The sequence below is a fragment of the Danio rerio genome, chromosome 2, assembly GCF_049306965.1.
Source record: "Danio rerio strain Tuebingen ecotype United States chromosome 2, GRCz12tu, whole genome shotgun sequence".
NCBI lineage: Eukaryota > Metazoa > Chordata > Actinopteri > Cypriniformes > Danionidae > Danio > Danio rerio.
Genome location: NC_133177.1, coordinates 31,415,138 through 31,433,825, shown reverse-complemented (window position 1 = coordinate 31,433,825; position 18,688 = coordinate 31,415,138). Strand labels below are relative to the sequence as shown.

At 34.0% G+C, this 18,688-nt stretch overlaps 1 protein-coding gene across 2 annotated transcripts in view; it reads left to right on the top strand.

Annotated features, from left to right (window-relative positions):
• The window catches only part of cdh6 (cadherin 6), a 53,563-nt gene that overhangs the window by 22,128 nt on the left and 12,747 nt on the right, over positions 1 to 18,688 (top strand). For both annotated transcript variants that reach the window (NM_001013520.1, XM_005163632.6), the window contains 6 exon segments: positions 882 to 1,001; positions 3,111 to 3,284; positions 5,094 to 5,281; positions 9,023 to 9,273; positions 15,383 to 15,519; positions 15,760 to 15,890. In NM_001013520.1, coding sequence (NP_001013538.1) covers positions 882 to 1,001; positions 3,111 to 3,284; positions 5,094 to 5,281; positions 9,023 to 9,273; positions 15,383 to 15,519; positions 15,760 to 15,890 — 1,001 coding nt within the window.

The following is an 18,688-nucleotide window of genomic DNA, read 5'->3' as shown; positions in this document are numbered from 1 at the left end:
CTCTCTAAATACTGTAACAGGAAAAATTTAGTCTTCAAAGCTATATCATGCATAATGAAGTTGCATCTGCTTCACAATATAGGGGAATGATTGGTTCGAACCAAGTTTTTCCTTAGAATTTATGAGCAGATGTCCTGAAAACCTAATGATGTAACTTTGTACCTGCCGGTACAGACAGCCAATCTTCACGCTGGGATTTATACAATGATCTCATTTCCATGACGTAGCTTAAAAATGTCTTTTTAAGCCGGAAGAACAAATCTGCTCCAAACAAAATAAAAACAACCAATTTTCACTTTTTAGTGAAGTATACATATAGTTTTTGTTGCAACGTGGGACATAAATATGACAGTCAACATCTCAAAAAATGTGTTTTGGTGTTTCGTGACCCTTTAAAAAGTAATATGATTGGTCATATAATAACTTTTAAAACCATAGAAATATTTTAAACATGACGTATCGGCATGTTTTAAATTTAAGAGTTATAAGAACAGAAATATTAATAATAAATATATCAAACAAATTGAAAATTTGTCTGAAAGTCTTTCAATGTTACTTCTAGTTTCTTTCTAGTTAAATGAAATGTTTCTTAGCCACTTTTCCCCCCCAGTATAGTCATTATTGGATCACCATGTTGAACTTGTAACCAATTTGTGAATGAATCATTCAGACTAAATGAACTGAGGTCAGCTGTCTTCTTTTAGTTTTTTGTACTTTCATTAGCCATGGGCAAGAGCACATAAGTACATTCTTCATATTTCCTCAGTTTGTTTTGAGTGGAAATTGAAAGTCATAACAAAAGCTATGAGAGTATTAACACACTGTCGTATTTTTTGGTTAAGCAATTGAACTCTGCCTTGAACTAGCTTCTTGTTTTTCAGGTACCTTTGTCACTCAAGTGACCGCCCAGGATGCAGATGATGAAATGTTCGGCTACAGTGCTAAGCTAGCATACAGTATCAAAGAGGGCCATCCATACTTCTCAGTAGAGCCAAATACAGGTCAGTCCATGCTAAACGCTCACAGTATATCATAGACAGAGATGGCGAAACAGACTGAGAGAGCGTTTGCATCTATATAATTTGATATGGGCCAAGGTTTGCACTGCAGCTCTGTCGTTCAAGCTTTTTAGCCGAGTAAATTCGCCCAGTGAGTTTAATCATTGCTAATGTGTGCGCTGGAACATTTCCCGCAGAGGTCTTTGTTTAAACAAAAGAGAAATAGAAACACAAAAGCTCCCATGGCAGATTAGTGTCCAGCTTAACACTGATATGCTTTAGCCCAGATGGGACACGAACGATGATGTTCATGAGCACATGAAATCCTAAGACCAAAAAAAGGGATATTCATTAGAGGTGGGGGTTAATCGGGGAGCAGTTGTGCCATTCGATGCAGCACAGCAGCAGCAGCAGGGTCAGGATTCTTCTCTATGTGATTTACTGGGTTTAACTTTTAGCCTTTTTTGGGTGTAAACAAGACATCAGGCATAGTGTGTTGAAAGTGGATGTGAATCACTGGTTGTAAACCTCTTTACCTCTGTAATGTGACGTAACAAGATGTTCCGTGAGGAAAAGTGAGGGATGGGATTTGATTTTACGCAGGACAAATTTAATGGGTCATAAAGAGTAGGTGGTGTAATCAGAAAGTGAGTTCATTAAACAATCATATAATTGGTCAACCTTACGCAAATTACATAAGCTTATATATTATGTTGATGTTAGCGGAAAAAGTTTAAATAAAATTAATAAAAATAATGTTTTATAATTTGTTAATAAGCACTCAGAATGTTTGGTCAGATATACTTTTTTTTAACATACATAATGGTGTGTGAGAGTGAAATGTATTTACCAGTTGTTTTAATATTTGTATATATTGTTATTTGTATATTAAAAATATATAAATATTATAAAATATTTTTATCATAATAAAATATATAATATAATAATATAATATAATATATTATCATATAATATATTATAATATAATATAATATAATATAATATAATATAATATAATATAATATAATATAATATAATATAATATAATATAATGTAATATAATATAATATAATATAATATAATATAATATAATATAATATAATATATTTTCCCATTTGTCGACCCCAGATTAATTAAAGGACCAAGCCAAAAAGAAAATGAATGAATAAATAATGATGATAATAATAATAATAATAATAATAATAATAATAATAATAATAATAATAATCAATAATTCATTAATAATCACACAGATTGTTCGGTCAAATCTATTGATTTTTTTAATTTACACAATGGGTGTGTGTGACTGTAACGTTTTTACCAGCTGTTTTAATATATATGAATATGTGTATATAATAATATATTTTAATATAATATAATATAATATAATATAATATAATATAATATAATATAATATAATATAATATAATATAATATAATATAATTTTTTTGTAATGAAAGCCCTCATTAGATATTAGACATATTAAATTTATGAAAAAAATGTAATCAAATATTTATTGACATTTTAGATTTATTTAAAGCTGGATTGTATTACAAATTGTTATTAATTTTTAAGATGTTATTAATTATTGATTATTAATCATTTATTACAATTTCAAAGTTGAATATCGTTTAAAATGCATATTTTGCTTACGTATAAATGTTATTAATTTATAAGATGTTATTAATGATTGAATATTGCTCATTTATTATGATTTTAAAAATGAGTGTAATTTAAAAGATATATTCTGCATACGTATGTCATTATGTATATTACACCACTTGAAAAAAAGCCAAGCAAGTCCAACACCTCCTTTCTCAGAAATTGCTTTATATCACATTTCAAATTGCTTTAGCTTGTAAAACACCAGTTTTAATAATCCAAGGTCTTGTTTCTTCTGAACCTGCAGCGATCTCTCAATCAGCAGCTGCCGCCTGTAATAATCTCTGCGGCAAAATGTCAGTCTCAATGCATGTACGCAATTAGTTCTGCACTGTTCAAACACAACAGAGACTCAGCTGCCACTGCGCTTTGCCGTCGTCCATTTCCTAGAATAAAGAACTTGGCCGCACTGAATGTTAACGAATTAAAATAAGGCATCTTTCCCCCAGGAATAATCCGGACTGCTTTGGGACCTACCGATATGGATAGAGAGCAAAGGGAGCACTACCAAGTGGTGATCGAAGCCAAGGACATGGCCGGCCAGAAGGGAGGCTTAATAGGCTCCACCACAGTCAACATTAGCCTTACCGATATCAACGACAACGCCCCACACTTCAAGCAGGGTGAGCATGCATTCAGTAGATACAAATATAAATACTGTATGTAAATATCACCAAACTGACGTTTGCGCAAGACTTTAGTTCCATAATCCCAATAGTTCCCGTTAAGCTCACTTATATAATAAATAACAAGAATACAAAGACTTCAAATAACAATGAAAGATACACGTTTTTATCGTTGTGCGAAACAAAAATGGTTTGGGGCAAAGCTTAAGCAACTGCGTGAGGTCTGTGTGTTAATCCTGATTAAATGGACAGTGTGGGCTCAGCTCACTTACTCTTTTGTGTTTCCGCTAATATAATCTATTCTTTTAGCCTGCATGCAAATAGAAAACGCTCAGAGTTTCTGCCATGTCAATGTGAGTAATGCAGAATACAAGCACAGAGTGGATTTATAGCAGGCAGTACAATATCAGCCTCGCTCTCGCATTTATTACAGTAAAGAGAACACCTAGAGCATCTGAAACAGCTCTTAAAGCCACTTTAATTGGCTACTGTGCTAGATGCAGGGATCAGATATGCATATTTACCAATGCAAATTGTAGTAATAATAATAAAAAAAGAAGATTTGAATGCTCCAAACTCTTCTTTTAGGCTCATTTGGAAGTGTAAATCATACAAGGCATACCTGAGGCCACAATTCAATTGGTAATGAATATACATGTTTATAGTAATTCCAACATCTTAAAGCCACAGTATGTAATTTTCACAGCTTGAGGGCATGTATTCAAAATATGTACCAAAGTTCTAGTGTTTGTTGTATTTTGATGAAAAAACAAACAAATTGTGCCATTAAGTAACCTATTGGGTAGACTTTATGAAAATAAAATATACCTCCTCAATCTTCATCCATCAAATAGTCAAAATTTTGGTCAAGTCATGGGTAGGGTGTCCTGATTTCTCAGAATGGAAAACAGGACGGGTATTCGGGACAGATTTTACATATCATTTGCAATTTTTTGGATGCTGAATTGCTCTCCTGGGTAAAATGCAAAGTGTTATGTCACATATACTGTAATTTATTCACGTATAGCAGTTAAAATACTGCTTCAGTGATTATTTGAGATGTGAAACTTTTCTGGAAGTTTTAGTTTCTTCCAAACTTGTAATGATCAGTCATGTTCATATCCTGCTATAGCTTATAGCTGACTTCATTAACCACAACTTCATATATAAACTGGAATGACACAATTTCAATTCACTAGAACTTGTATGTTAAGCTGCATTGACACAATCTACATTGTAAAATGGCTAAAGAAATAAAGATGAATTGAATTGAATTTTATTGAATTTTGTTGAATGTTATTATTTTTTAATTTAATTTAATTTTATTTTATTTTATTTTATTTTATTTTATTTTATTTTATTTTATTTTATTTTATTTCATTTTATTTCATTTTATTTTATTTTATTTTATTTTATTTTATTTTATTTTTTTTTATTTCAACTTTATATAAACCTTTTTTATAACTACAACTTCATCAATATAAAAATATAACCGAATACTAATTTTGCTCTTCAAAATATGACACGACTGGATAACATTGATTCAATTACTAATAGCACTGATTAATAAAGAAGTTGTAGGGCAAATAAAGTGCTAAACATGAAGTTTTCAATATAGGGCAGGCTATATGGGACTAACTCAGGAAATGTGTCCCCCTAGTCATGGAGCTTTTGACTATCAAATTGGAAAAAGGGATGAACCAGTGGTGTACTGTAGATCTACTCTCAAATAAAAAGCAGATTGCAGATATATTGAGAATTCACTGTTACTGGCAAAAACACTGACATTACCATTATGTTCTCCAGGAATATATCAGTTCAGCGTTCCAGAACTCACCAAGGTAGGATCATCAGTTGGCAGGATTGAGGCTGAGGATGCCGACATCGGCAGAAACGCTGAGATGTCCTACAGCATTACTGGCGGAGACAGTCTGGATGTGTTTGACATCAGCACTGACAGGAACACCCAAGAAGGCATACTAACTGTAAAGAAGGTACAGACGATTTTTCTGTTGTGCACTGAGTTTGAAAATAGAAGTTTCACCCATGCAAGGCTGAAATGCTTGTTTTTGGAATTAAACTAGAATGAAATCCAAAGTATACTTTAGTTGTTGGGCATACACTAGAGTACGCATACTGTACTGTGGGCGTGATGCAAATTTCATTATCAGCTCAGTATGTGTGTACGGTACACGCACAGCCTGATGTTTATAAACACAGATACAATATTCATGCACCTCACACATTTGCTTGGAACTGTTTTGCCTCTCTTAGTTTGTCCACAATGTGTAAACACAAAACCAAGCTGTTGTATCACAGCTGGAAAAGAAATGTACTGTAGGAGATTAAAAAGTAATGGCAAAAACTGTGAGTGTGAAGGCATTAAAACATATCCCCAGCTGTTTTTAAACAAGTATAAAAAGATTGTTTTTTACAAATCTAACTTTATTTTATAGCAGTACAAAGGCCTTTTAGCATGCTATCAAATAGATTATTGTCACATTCTGGTCAGAAATATTGTATTTTACGAACTGAAACCACATGGTAGTCGTACTGCTGTATAAAGTTGTAATTAATTGGAAAAACAAAAACTTTCAGTGAGAAAACATGTTGGATGCAATGGATCTGTATTTCTTTTCACAACAATAAGGTTGCATCTTTGGTATGATATAATTACAGTACAATTAAGATAGTATATTTAGTAGTATTGTTGTTTAGTATATTCTATATCAGGGGTACACAAACTTTTTCTTATGATGGGCCAAAATCCAAGCTTGTTTGAGAGCTGTGGGTCAAAAGTAAATATACTGTATTACATTAAACTTCCCATGGCTAATTTCTTAATTTATTTGATAAAACTTAAAAAAAATACTTAAACCATATTTATTAATGCATTGACATTTTTGAACTTGAATGAACAAACGTATTACAATAAAACCATACCCAAAATTACATTTATAAAACAATGGAGTTCAATGTGGAATACACTAGTCATGCTGAACCTGCCTTTTCCTTCATTTGCACACTAATGTCTTCTGCTTTGTCCAAAAATTCACTAAGTGACGATATGTACATTTGTAATAATAATCTTTATTATTTACAACATTTAATTGAAACATTTAATTTCAGGTTGATTTTTTAATTTTTTTTGTAACTCAATAATAAAACAAACAAACAAAAGGTTACATTAAAATAGAAATGACAATCTCTGCTAAAGGCTTTGTCCAACCCTTCTCAATCATTTTCCTTCTGGTGGGCCAAATCAAAGGATACAAAGTGCCATCTTTGGCCTGCGGGCCTAGTTTGGGCATCTCTGTTCTATGCTTATGTTTTGTCATTATTAACCATTGCATAGCATCACACATGCCTTGATTCAAAACAAATTAAATAATAATTCAACAGCAAAAGTTACAAAATTAAAATTTTAATAGATTTTTTTATGTAAAAAAAAAGTTAATCACCACCATAGACTGTAAAAGATAAGGATGTAGTATCTGTGATGTCACGCATAGGTTTCCAAAGAGCACAAATGAAGCTACAAGTAGTCATGCCCAATCATCGCCCTTTTGTTTGCACGTCATCACACTAAATAAGGGCAAAAAGGTGGAGTGTCAATGCAGCTACAAACGCCTGCTAGCATTTTGCTTAGATAGGCTTTTCTTTGGGAGAAACGATTAATACTTCATTACCTGCAATTCGTTTGTATTCTGACCACATGTGCTTGACTGTATACTATATCAATAAAGTGTTTAGTCTTTTAAAAACACTGTTGTAATGCATTGAGCCACTAGGCATTGTTCTTATGACGATTTTCTACAGGAGGAAAACGCAAATTACTTCCAAATACTTCAAAGTCTGTGTTAGTAAACGCAATGCTATTTATGAAATCCAGGCATAACACTGCATAACAACGCTTCAGATGACTGTTCTAGAACCTACAGTTAATCAATCTGTCAGATTCTGGAGTGTATTCCAGGTCTAAAGAAAATCATAAATGATAAATAATCACAAGTAAAATAATTGCATTTATAGATATGATATATAAGTATATAATTTCACTCACATTGGAAATGGAAGCAACCTGAATGGCTCGTGAGCACAATTAAGTGCACACAGCATTTCATATTATCTGATAATTGTAGGAAATAATTTCAAAAGGCAACTGACTGTGTAAAGCCACATAAAACAAAACAAAAATATGATGTATATGCCGAGTTCAGTGGCTAATCAGCCGGAATAAGCTGAGGTAGTGAGAATCATTTAAGTGGCCACGCCCTTAATTATGCACACTTAATAAAACCTAATAAAAACAAAATGGATGAGTTATAAAAAAATGTACCCCCCTCACAGTTGTCATAAAGGGTAATATAAGTTAGATGCACCAAAACCATCTTTTGTACCAGGCTATAAACATGTTTTTATCAGCTGTAAAATTGGCCAATTTACAATTGCAATCAGAGAACGTCAGATTTTTTCAGAGCCCCCAAAGGCGAGTCGATGAATTGCAAATTCAGTTACTTTCATATTGGCTTCACAAGCATACCTGTCAAACCTCCTGTTTTTCCCGGGATTCTCACGTATTTTACAGTTCTATCCCGATATCATCCCGTAAAGATATTTTCCTGTATTTCTCCCGTATTTTCAGTGTTTCTCTGAAGGGTGACAAATAAGTCGATCCTCTCTATACTCAACCTATACCGCCGAACCACCAGGGGCAACCCCTTGCTCTTAAATGCGAGTCTGTTCTGTGCATTCGCTTTGTTTAGACATGAAAACACTTTGAAATAAACATAAAAACGGCGCGATTCCCTTCATTTTTCTTACAGATGCCGTCGCCACTTCATATGCAGTCCTCAAAACAGTCATAGCACTGCATGACTGTCAGCTGATGCGCTCCATAGTGATAATTAGACGCTGTTTCAGCAAAAGTCTGGGATTTGGGTGTGTGATTGAACAGACATATACACATAATTAATAATAATATCTAAAGATGTTGATTTGGTGGTTTTGTTTTTTCAAACACAAGCAATTTCGTCCTAAATAAGCACAAACAGGAAAGCAATCAGATACTTTCATTATAACCTTAGATGTGTGCATTTTAAAGTGACACCTCTTATTTAATGTAATCAAACAAAAATAAAAATCTAAATAACTCATTAATTCGTTGCTCTTTAATCAGAATGTGTAATTACAGTGAAGAAACAGCTAATGAAATTTGATAGCTTGATTCTATTTCGTTATAATAGCTATTTATTTTATTAAGCTGAACTGTTTGCTAATGTATTTGCTGCTAATGTATACTATTTATTTTTTCTTTTGTAAATGATAATAAAAAAAGCATATTACTGACCATTTAACTGTTTATTTACAACGAAACAGCTCTAAATGAGCATATTTAGTAATTTGGGGATTTTTTTAAAGCGGGGTCGGGGGAATCCCAAATTATGGTGGGCATAACCCTTATTTTCACATCCCAATGTTGATAAGTATGTTCACAAGGGAGAGCAAGAGGTTGCCTCTTGCTCCAAACACTGTGACTTTAAAGCACCTGCTATTGTAATTTTCCAATTCTATAATTTGCCAACTTCTAAATACAGCACATACTCTCCAGGAGGACTTGAACATACTATTCATAATATGTACTGGCATAAATCTAAAAGTACACATTTGGATTCATTTATAGAGCATTGGCATAAGTGTGTGTTTTTATTTCTGTGAATGTGTTTTCATTGCAGCCTCTGGACTATGAGAAGAAGAAATCATACACTCTTCAAATCGAGGTTAAAAACACACACCCATACTCGCACTATATGAGCCAGGACACCAAAGACAAGGCGACCATCCGGATCAGTGTCGAGGATGTGGATGAGCCCCCTCAGTTTGAGAAAATCAGCTATATTTTGGAGGTGAAAGAGGACGCGGCCGTGGGCACCATGATCGGATCGGTTAGTGCCGTGGATCCTGACATGCGCCGCAGCCCGGTCAAGTAAGAGCTTTGCTTTAATATTATCCCGTCACAATGTTTCCATCATCTATTGCCATAAATCTCTTTAAACGCACATTGCCCACAATAGCTAGGCTAGAGCTTGCAAACATCTGCCCGCTTTCTCCGGTGACCTTTTGTTATCTATAAAACCCTGATTAATCTGCCTGAAGCTCTGCCGATATGAGCTCAGATGATGTTTCTAACCACACATACGACATATTCACAGCTGGCATGTGTGTTTTGAATTGTTTTTAATTAACACTTTAAAATAATGGTCCATTAATTAACGATAGGTCATGTATTTACTAGTGTGAACTGAGCATAAACTCTTTCACATAATTTATTAGTTCAACATTTACTAATGCGTTATTTAAGGTATAACTACCTAACACAACTATCCAAGTTGTGCTTGTTAACATTAGTAACAAGAACTAACAATTTTAACTTTTAATTTCATTAATAATGTGAAGAAAGATTAATAAATTCTGTAATAAATGTATTCTTCATTGTTTGTGCTTGTTATTAAATACATTAACTAACATTAACCAATGTACCTCTATTTTCAAGTGTTACCTTATTTTTGCACTACTTAAAATGTACACAGGGTGTAAAAAGGAAACCCCATGCCATCAAATTACAGTTGAAAAAGAAATGTAGAATTAGAAACAACATGAATTACGGAACACAGCAAAAACAATGCACAACTGTTAAAAAGAACTGTTGGGCATTAATACACTGTAAAAAAGTATCATAAATTTGTCATGACAGCATTTGTTTTTAGGTTATTGCAACTTATTAAGTTAATCATGCTCTAAATTAATTTTATAAGTTACGCAAGCTGTTCAATGGACTCATAAGTGTGATTTGATTCAGCTTAAAACTTTAAAGCATACATGATTTTTTTTTTCACGGTGTAGATATTCACAACTCTTAAAACAAGGCCACACTTTATTTTAAGTTACAATTTATTAACAAACAGCTAACTATGATGTAATAAACTAATTTGCTGCTTAATAGTTAGTAAGGTAGTAGTTAGATTTAGGTTTTGGGCAGGATTAGGGATGCAGAATAAGGTCATACTTTATACTGTACTAATAAACAGCCAATATCTTTAAAATAGACAGGTAATAAGCCAATGTAATTAAGAATTGGTATAATATTATAATTTTATAACCCAATAATATTTTGTCTCTCACATGTCATGTCAGAAAGATTGTATTTTTGAGCTGATTGTACATTAACCATTTCAATAAATTTTTGAAAAACTTGAGTTTCAGTGCAAAACATCTTCCATATCTGCATTTTAAATGTATTCAAATGTTATTTTGGTAACACTTTATTTTGAGGTGTTCTCATTACAGGTTGCATCAACTTATTATAGTAATTACAGTTAGGGTGCTTTCACACCTAGACTTTTGTTCCGGAACCTGGTGCTTTTCCCCAGTTAGCGTGGTTCGTTTGGCATATGTAAATCTAGCTATTGTGCTCAGATCCACAGCAAAACAATTGACCCTGTGATTGCCTGAATGAGGTGGTCTCGGCTTGCATGAAATGAACTGTGGAGCAGATCGATTGTAGTGAGAAAGCTATACGATCCGAACCAGGCTACTGTATATCACAGTGTATTATGAATATGTAATAGGCATATATGGCTAAATGAAGAGAGAATTATGAGTAGGGCGGGATGTCTTTCCTATTGGTAAATGTGCCTTTCATGTTAAATATGACAGTGAGAGCATGCTAAACTATTAACGAGAGCTTTTTCGTTAGGGAAATTGACCAAACTGCAGTCTTGGTCTATCTGTTATTTCTCTATATAATGTAAAGCCTGTAATGCATGATTCTAGCCAATGGCTATGTGTGAGAAAGTCTTATCTCTAATTTATATTTGGTGACTGTGTGACAACCACAATGTCTGTGGGTGTCACCATTCAAAATTAAAGTGCAGCTTTTTGCTTATAATATCTTCTTGCTCATTTTCATGAATATAAAAAGGACGCATGACTGGTGAGCAGGTAAACGGTGGAACTCCAATGTGAGGAGAGCTTATTCGCACATGACTTATTTTAGCTGTTTTGGTCCGTTTAGAAACTTTGCCATGTTAAAGTGATCCGCACCAAGAACAAAGTAACAATTTAACAGTCTAACAATTTAAATCCCTGTGTCTGAGCAAAACAATTGATCTCCAGGTGTGAAAGCACCCTTAATTAATTATTACTCTATCCTAATCTACATTTTAAGCCTAACCATATAGTAACTACACGTCATTAATAAATATTAAGCAGTAGTTAAAATATTTGTTTCACCGTAACAACACTGAATACATATTTTTGCTGTTTGTTCAAATAACTTTTTTAAAAATGAGGCAAAACGACACAATTTTGGAGATTTTTTTAAGGAAACTTGATTTTATTAAGTTCAACCTACTTATTATCTATCTTTTTATGCCAATCAACTTAAATAGAGTATGTATATCTTGATTGATTTGTGTTTGTGTTGGGACAACATGAATGAATTGTGTGGAACCCTGCATTTAACATAAAGTGCGACCATTATTTTTCATATAATAAAATAAAGTTGCATCTCCAAAGCATGTTAGCATTATACAATTAGGACGGCTTGCAAACATCTGCCCGCTTCTCAGGGTGACCTTTTTGTTATCCGCAGAAACCTTGATTAATCTTTCCGAAGCTCTGGCGATGTGAGCTCAGATGGACTGCTTCCTTAGAGCGTGCTTATTAAATTCACATTTAATTCAAGAGGTCCTTCAATCGCAGCATCTTTATGAGATAATTGTAATAAACTACAATTATGAGAATAAATGAGCATATTATCACTGTCCAAAGCGCCCTAATGATAAAGCTGATGCGGCAGGCTCAGGAGGACAATAAATGGATGTTTTTCCCTCCGGAGCCCACAGTAAATAAGGACGCCGAATGGAAGCGCAATTAAAAAGCCCTCCGCAGCAGAGAACAGGACTTCAGGGCTGGTAATTATCAGGGACATCAGAAGCACGAGCAACACTGTCACTCTGAACATCAGGAGGCTAATTAGGAAATTGAACAATCCCACTGATTGATTGCATTTGAAAGAGCAATATTGTGATCTTCTGGTGAAAGAAGAACAAATGGGAGAGCTGGCCATGTGTGGGCTTTGGGCAGTGAGATTTCATGCAGCGCATCAAGCCTTCTCGAGTGTCTCGTGCTTTAAAGGATCAGTTGTATTAGCGTTTGTGCGAGCCAGTCATGGGGAGGCACTTTTGTTACATGTTACAAGCTAATTAGAATTTGAAATTGTTAAAGTAGTCAATGCGATGCTTTGGGAAAAGTATGCTACGCTACAAAAAGAAGAAAAAGCTCTTTGTATGATACGGATGATGTCTTTTATATTTAATTTGACCAGAGCCGTGTTTGGTGTTAAAATCACGAGCGCTTTTTATAAATTACAGTGTGTACAAACACACAGATCAATTCATTAGCTTGTACTCTTATTGAAAAGAGCTTTTTGAAAACATTTTAAGGGATAGTTCACCCAAAAAATGACAACTTCATCACCATTTTTACTCATTCATTCACTTTCCTTCACCTTAGTCCTTTGTTTTTCAGGGGTCACCACAGCGAATAAACGCCAACTATTCCAGTATTTGTTTAACACAGCGGATGTCTTTCTAGGTGCAACCCATCATTGGGAAACACCCATACAGTCTTGCATTCATACACAAACTCGTACACTATGGCCAGTTTAGTTAATCAAATTCACAAATTTACATCTTTGTATTTGGTGGAAGCCAGAGCACTCGGAGGAAACCCATGCGAACACAGAAAGAACGTGCAAACTTCACACAGAAATGCCGACAGGACTTGAACCAATGATCTTCTTTCTGTGAGGCCACAGTGCTAACCACTGAGCCACCCAGCCACCCTTTCTCACACTCTTAAGATTTTATAATTGTCTGATTTTCTTTCTTAAAAAAAAAAAAAAAAAGATGTTCTGAAGAATGTTGGAAACCTGCAGTCATTGCCATACTATGAAAGTCAAAAGCTGCTGCTTTCCAACATTCTTCAAAGTATCTTCTTTAGTATTAAATGGAAGAAACAAACTCAAACAGGTTTGAAACAAGTAAAGGGTGAGCGAGCAAATGATTTAAGAGATTTGAATCACAAAATGCAATTGCTAATCAATCTGGTATCAAATATGATAAAATAAATGTTTTTTGGTACAATTTTTATTTTGGAAACAGCTTTTTTAAATGACAGTGGAATCCGGAATAAAGCCCTTTTCATATCCACAGTTATAATTATAAAAAATGGGAAATATGAGAACTGCAGAACAATATCAGTTTTTTTAAAACAAAAGAAACATTGACAGCCAATCAGAATGCATTCTTCTTTAAACAGAGTGTACACCGCGCTGGCTTATCATAAACCATCTGCTGGTGTTATTGCAAAAAGTTTTTTTTTTTAATAAACAAGCAAATAGAGTTATAGTTATATTTTTTATTTTTTAGTGTGAATGTGCCTTAAATCCTAATTTGTCTGAGATTGAATTATTAATGTACAACTAGAAGTTCTATTTAACTAAAAAATTCCAAAGATTTTTGCTCAGCCGCTCGATTTAGTTTGATGAGGAACCATCTGAACAATTCACTAGAACAAATTAGACTTTTGAGAGTGAAAGGGGCAAGTGTAGCAGCGTCGATCTGATTATTCCTCCCTACAAAGACAAAACAAAAGAGTGTGTCTATTTTTCCCTCTGCATTTGTAATGATTTTCACACCCAATTTTCTCTTAGAATACAGTAGTCATGGGAGCCAAACTTTCGAGCCAAAGCAATTTCAATCAAAATATGTAAATACTTTGTTTTCCATTTTGACATATCACATGAAAACCAGCCATGTATTGTTGTGTCATTCCAAACATCGCTTAGTTTGGTTCACTCAAAAAATGAAACTTTGTCGTTTACTCAGCCTCAGGGGCTCCAAGGTGACTATTTTTGTTTTCAGTAAAGCACTGAAGAAGATTTTTTTTTAGCTAAAACTGTGGTCCTTGGTGAATCATTATGCAAGTTAATGGCTACTGGCACAAAGAGAGTAAAAAACAAACAGGCAAAAGAAAATTATAAAAAAAATACGAAGCAGACAGATGAGTTCTAGAAAAGAGAAGAGATGTGCTTAAAAGTTTTTCTAATTGGTTTGTCAGATTCTGCATTAATATGCACTTTGAGTTAAATGTTTATTTTACAATATTACAATTTCTAAATAAATGTTAAATATTTTTTCCAAAAATTATGAACATGCTCATGACAGTAAGCTTGTGTGTGGCCTCTTATTATTTGTAACACAGTACGCTATGACATCTAATTGCTTTTTAATACAAAGACACAAACATTTTCGACCGTAAGTAACAATGTAAACAACAGGTCTCCGGAAGAAAGGGTAACATAAACAAGTGAATAACTATTCATAATTCAACCCAATTGTGTTGGTGGAATAAATGTTCGATGGTATGTTGTTTTGAGGACTCTCACCTTTAAAAATAAACCCTGATGTACAGTAATGAATGTGTGTGTGTGTGTGTGTGTCATTACGATGATACGTACACCATATCTAATTAGAGTTTTCTAAACAACTTTACAAAATTTAGCAAAGACATTATTTCTTAGATTTCCATTGAACAACAGCTAGCTACAATGGCTGCTTCAGGGTTGTAGCTTTATACTGATGTGTAGTAATCTATTTGTAAACACTAACATGTTAAAAAAAACAGTGCGCCCACGTCCTGATGCTGGCTAAAATGTTTTAAAGGTAAAAAATACTGTAAAAATTGTAAAATGTTCTTGGATTGTTGTTTCGTCATCATCATCATCATCATCATCATCATCATCTTAATTTAGTTTGCATATTTTATTTATTTAATTTAATGTTTTACTCTCAAAGTCCTAGGGTGGATTTTGAATGACCTGTGGATAAATAAATCAACAATTATTCGTTTGAACTATTTGTTTAAAAAGGCTATTTACTATTTGGAATATCATAAATTTTACCAGAAATTAGCAGAGTTGCAAATGGACTATAAGTGCAGCCAGCTGAGCTGAATGCTTTGAATTGCAGGTATTCCATCGACCGCCACACAGACGTGGACCGTATTTTTGGTATCTACGCTGGGAACGGCTCTATATTCCTGCAGAAACCTCTGGATCGAGAGGAATTCGCCTGGCACAACATCTCTGTGATCGCCAGCGAGTTCAGTGAGTAACTCCAGCCGCAGCTCATTTGGAGCAAATTTACTTTGCTAAGCTCAAGTCATCCAGCATTAAATTTCCTCAGTAAGATTTGCACATTTTCATTTAGCGTGACAGCTCATATTGACTAAATATATTAGTTTACTTTTTTTAAATTAGAGAGCCAGTTTCCTCCTGCAACTCTGATAATATGAGCTCCTATCATCTCAAATTGTCAACTGCCATCATCTGCCACATCTTTTTAAGGGCACTTAGACAACCCGGAGCAGACCAGCCGTGTGCCTGTGTATATCCGTGTGCTGGATGTTAATGATAACCCACCTGTGCTGGCATCTTTCTACGAGACCTTCGTTTGTGAAAACGCCAAAGCCGGTCAGGTAAGGAGCATTTTTGTAAAACTATACTGCTCAAAAGTTTGGGATCAGTAAGATTGTTTGAATGTTTCCAAATGAAGCGCAGGTGACCAGTGGTGCAGTGGTTAGCACTGTCGCCTCACAGCAAGAAGGTTCCTGGTTTGAGTCCCGGCTGAGTCAGTTGGCATTTCTGTGTGAAGTTTGCATGTTCTCCCCATGTTCACGTGGGTTTCCTACGGGTGCTCCGGTTTCCCCCACAGTCCAAAGACATGCGTTACAGGTGAATTGAATAAACTAATTTGGCTTTAGTGTATGTGTGTGCATGTGAATGGGTGTATGAGTGTTTCCCAGTACTGGGTGTCAGCTGGAAGGGCGTCCGCTGTGTAAAACATATGCTGGATAAGTTAGTGGTTCATTCCGCTGTGGTGACCCCTGATGAATAACGGGACTAAGCTGAAGGAAAATAAATGAATACATGAAGCATTTTCTGTTAACCAATGCTGCATTCATTTGATAAAATAATAATAATAAAAAACAATTATGATAAAAACATAAAGTAATATTATGAGATGTATAGTGAGATAATGTGTTATATCTATGTTAATATAATGTAATTTATTTCTATTATAAAAAGCTGATTTTTTAGCATCATTAACCCCTTTAGACCTGAATTATGTTTCAAGTAATCAAGTATGTCTAAATGTAAAAGTATGTTTTCACAGTTCTTGAGTCACCTATTAATGAGACCAAATTATAATAATAAAAATGTCAACACCCTTCACGTAATAATAACAATAATAATACATTTTATTTGTATAGCACTTTTCCAACATACATGCAACTCAAAGTGCCTCACAAACAACAACAAAAAAGCATTAAAATAGACCACATAAACTTGTCACATATACTCGGATAAAAGCATTCATGTACACAAAATATAAGCATATATCCACATATCCACATGATCACGCATACAATAGTCCTTACTTATGCAAGCACACACCATACATATACACATAAACCTACAACAATATAGATAAAATGCATACACCTTAAAAGCTTGTGTATTCATACGCAATTTTAAAAAGATGTGACTTAAAACGCTTTTTAAAAACATGAATACTAGGGGATTCTTTCACTTCAAGAGGGAGACAGTTCCAAATTTTTGGAGCATAATGGCTAAAAGAAGTGCCGCCAGATCTCATCAGGTTTACAGAGTAAAATTCTAAAAGTCCAGCGCTAGAAAAGTGTAGTAAATGGTTTAGATTATATTTTGATAAACAGTCGGAAATGTAGGAAGGTGTCATGTTGTGAAGTGCTTTATAAACCAATAAAAGAGTCTTAAAATCTATTCTTTAGTGCACAGGTAACCAGTATAATTCTATTAATACGGGTGTGATGTGCTCTCGTTTCTTCAATTTCATTAAAACTAAGTATATACTGTATGTATATTTTGTCCATTTCAATGGACATCAGGTTAGAACAGTTGTACTTCTCGAACATTATACCAACATAAAATAGCAAAAACATGCATGATTGCTATGGTATAATCTTGAAATTTACTATCAATATCACAAACATTAATATTGCAACATTTTTACTTTGATTATAAGGTTTTTGTTATCTAGATTGCACCTTGTTTATAGCAAACTTTATCTTCTTCTTGCTTTTTATTGTACTAGATTTTTCTTTTTCCAATTACAACATGCCAAGCCTTACGGCCATTTGATTGGATGACAATTGCCCACTCTCATGAACTGCTGGCTTTCAATTAGATGAAATGCTTAGGGACCACAAAAAACATGGGCTGACTTGTGATCTCTATTGTAATGGATCCAGGGTCCAAAGGGGTTAATCCAGTTTTCAGTGTCACATGATTTGGGGGGCTTGCCCTTTTTGGCTTATTTGAGTAGAAAGTTTCAAATAACTTTTTTTAATGATTAATTTTTTGATTAATTGATAACTTTTTTTTTAAATATTAAATGTCCATACTGTTTATGCAAAACATATCAAGCAGAAAAACAGATTTCAACATTGATAACCAGAAACAGAAATTTTGTGATACTGAATAAATGAATGCATGCATAAATGAATAAATAAATGAAACTCTCTTTTGAAACACAGGAATCAGTTACAGTTTATGCAACTTATTTTACTTTCTTTAAATTGAAATAACATTTTACAATATTAGTTTTTATTAAAAAATGTAAACAAATCAATGCAGCTGTGGCAAACAGATTACAATCATTTGACCAATACTGTATAGCTTTCCTATTTTATCTGCCACATTGTCAATGTCGATGTAAGATAAGCGAAAAGAAGTGTGGATTTAAATGCAGGGGCGTCTGTTAAACAGTGTGTGACCTCTGCCGGACTGAGATAGAGATCGGTGATGAGTATTTCTCCTTCATGGATTAGACGGCAGAGCCTTTTTCTGTCAGGCTTGATGAGATTATGTGTCATGGTGGATGACAGGAGCTGTCACATATCACAGGCACTTCATAATAACTGTCCACCTCTCCTCCATTTCCCTGACTCTTCAGTGTCCGTCATCACCCACATCACTGACCAGCCCACCCGCTCTTCAACCCGCTGTTTGCCAGAGGCTTTAGTTAGTGGCCGCTAAAAGATGTTAATGGTGGACATTGTTTTATATTTTTGGTCATTTTACAAAAATTGGAATAGGATTTCAAAATTGAGTTTATTAAGGATATACTGTACATTCAAAAACTTTTTTTTTTGCTTGTTCAAACTACTTATTTGAAATAAGCCAAATCAATACAATTGTTGAGATTTCATTGGGACAACTAAATTTTTTATGT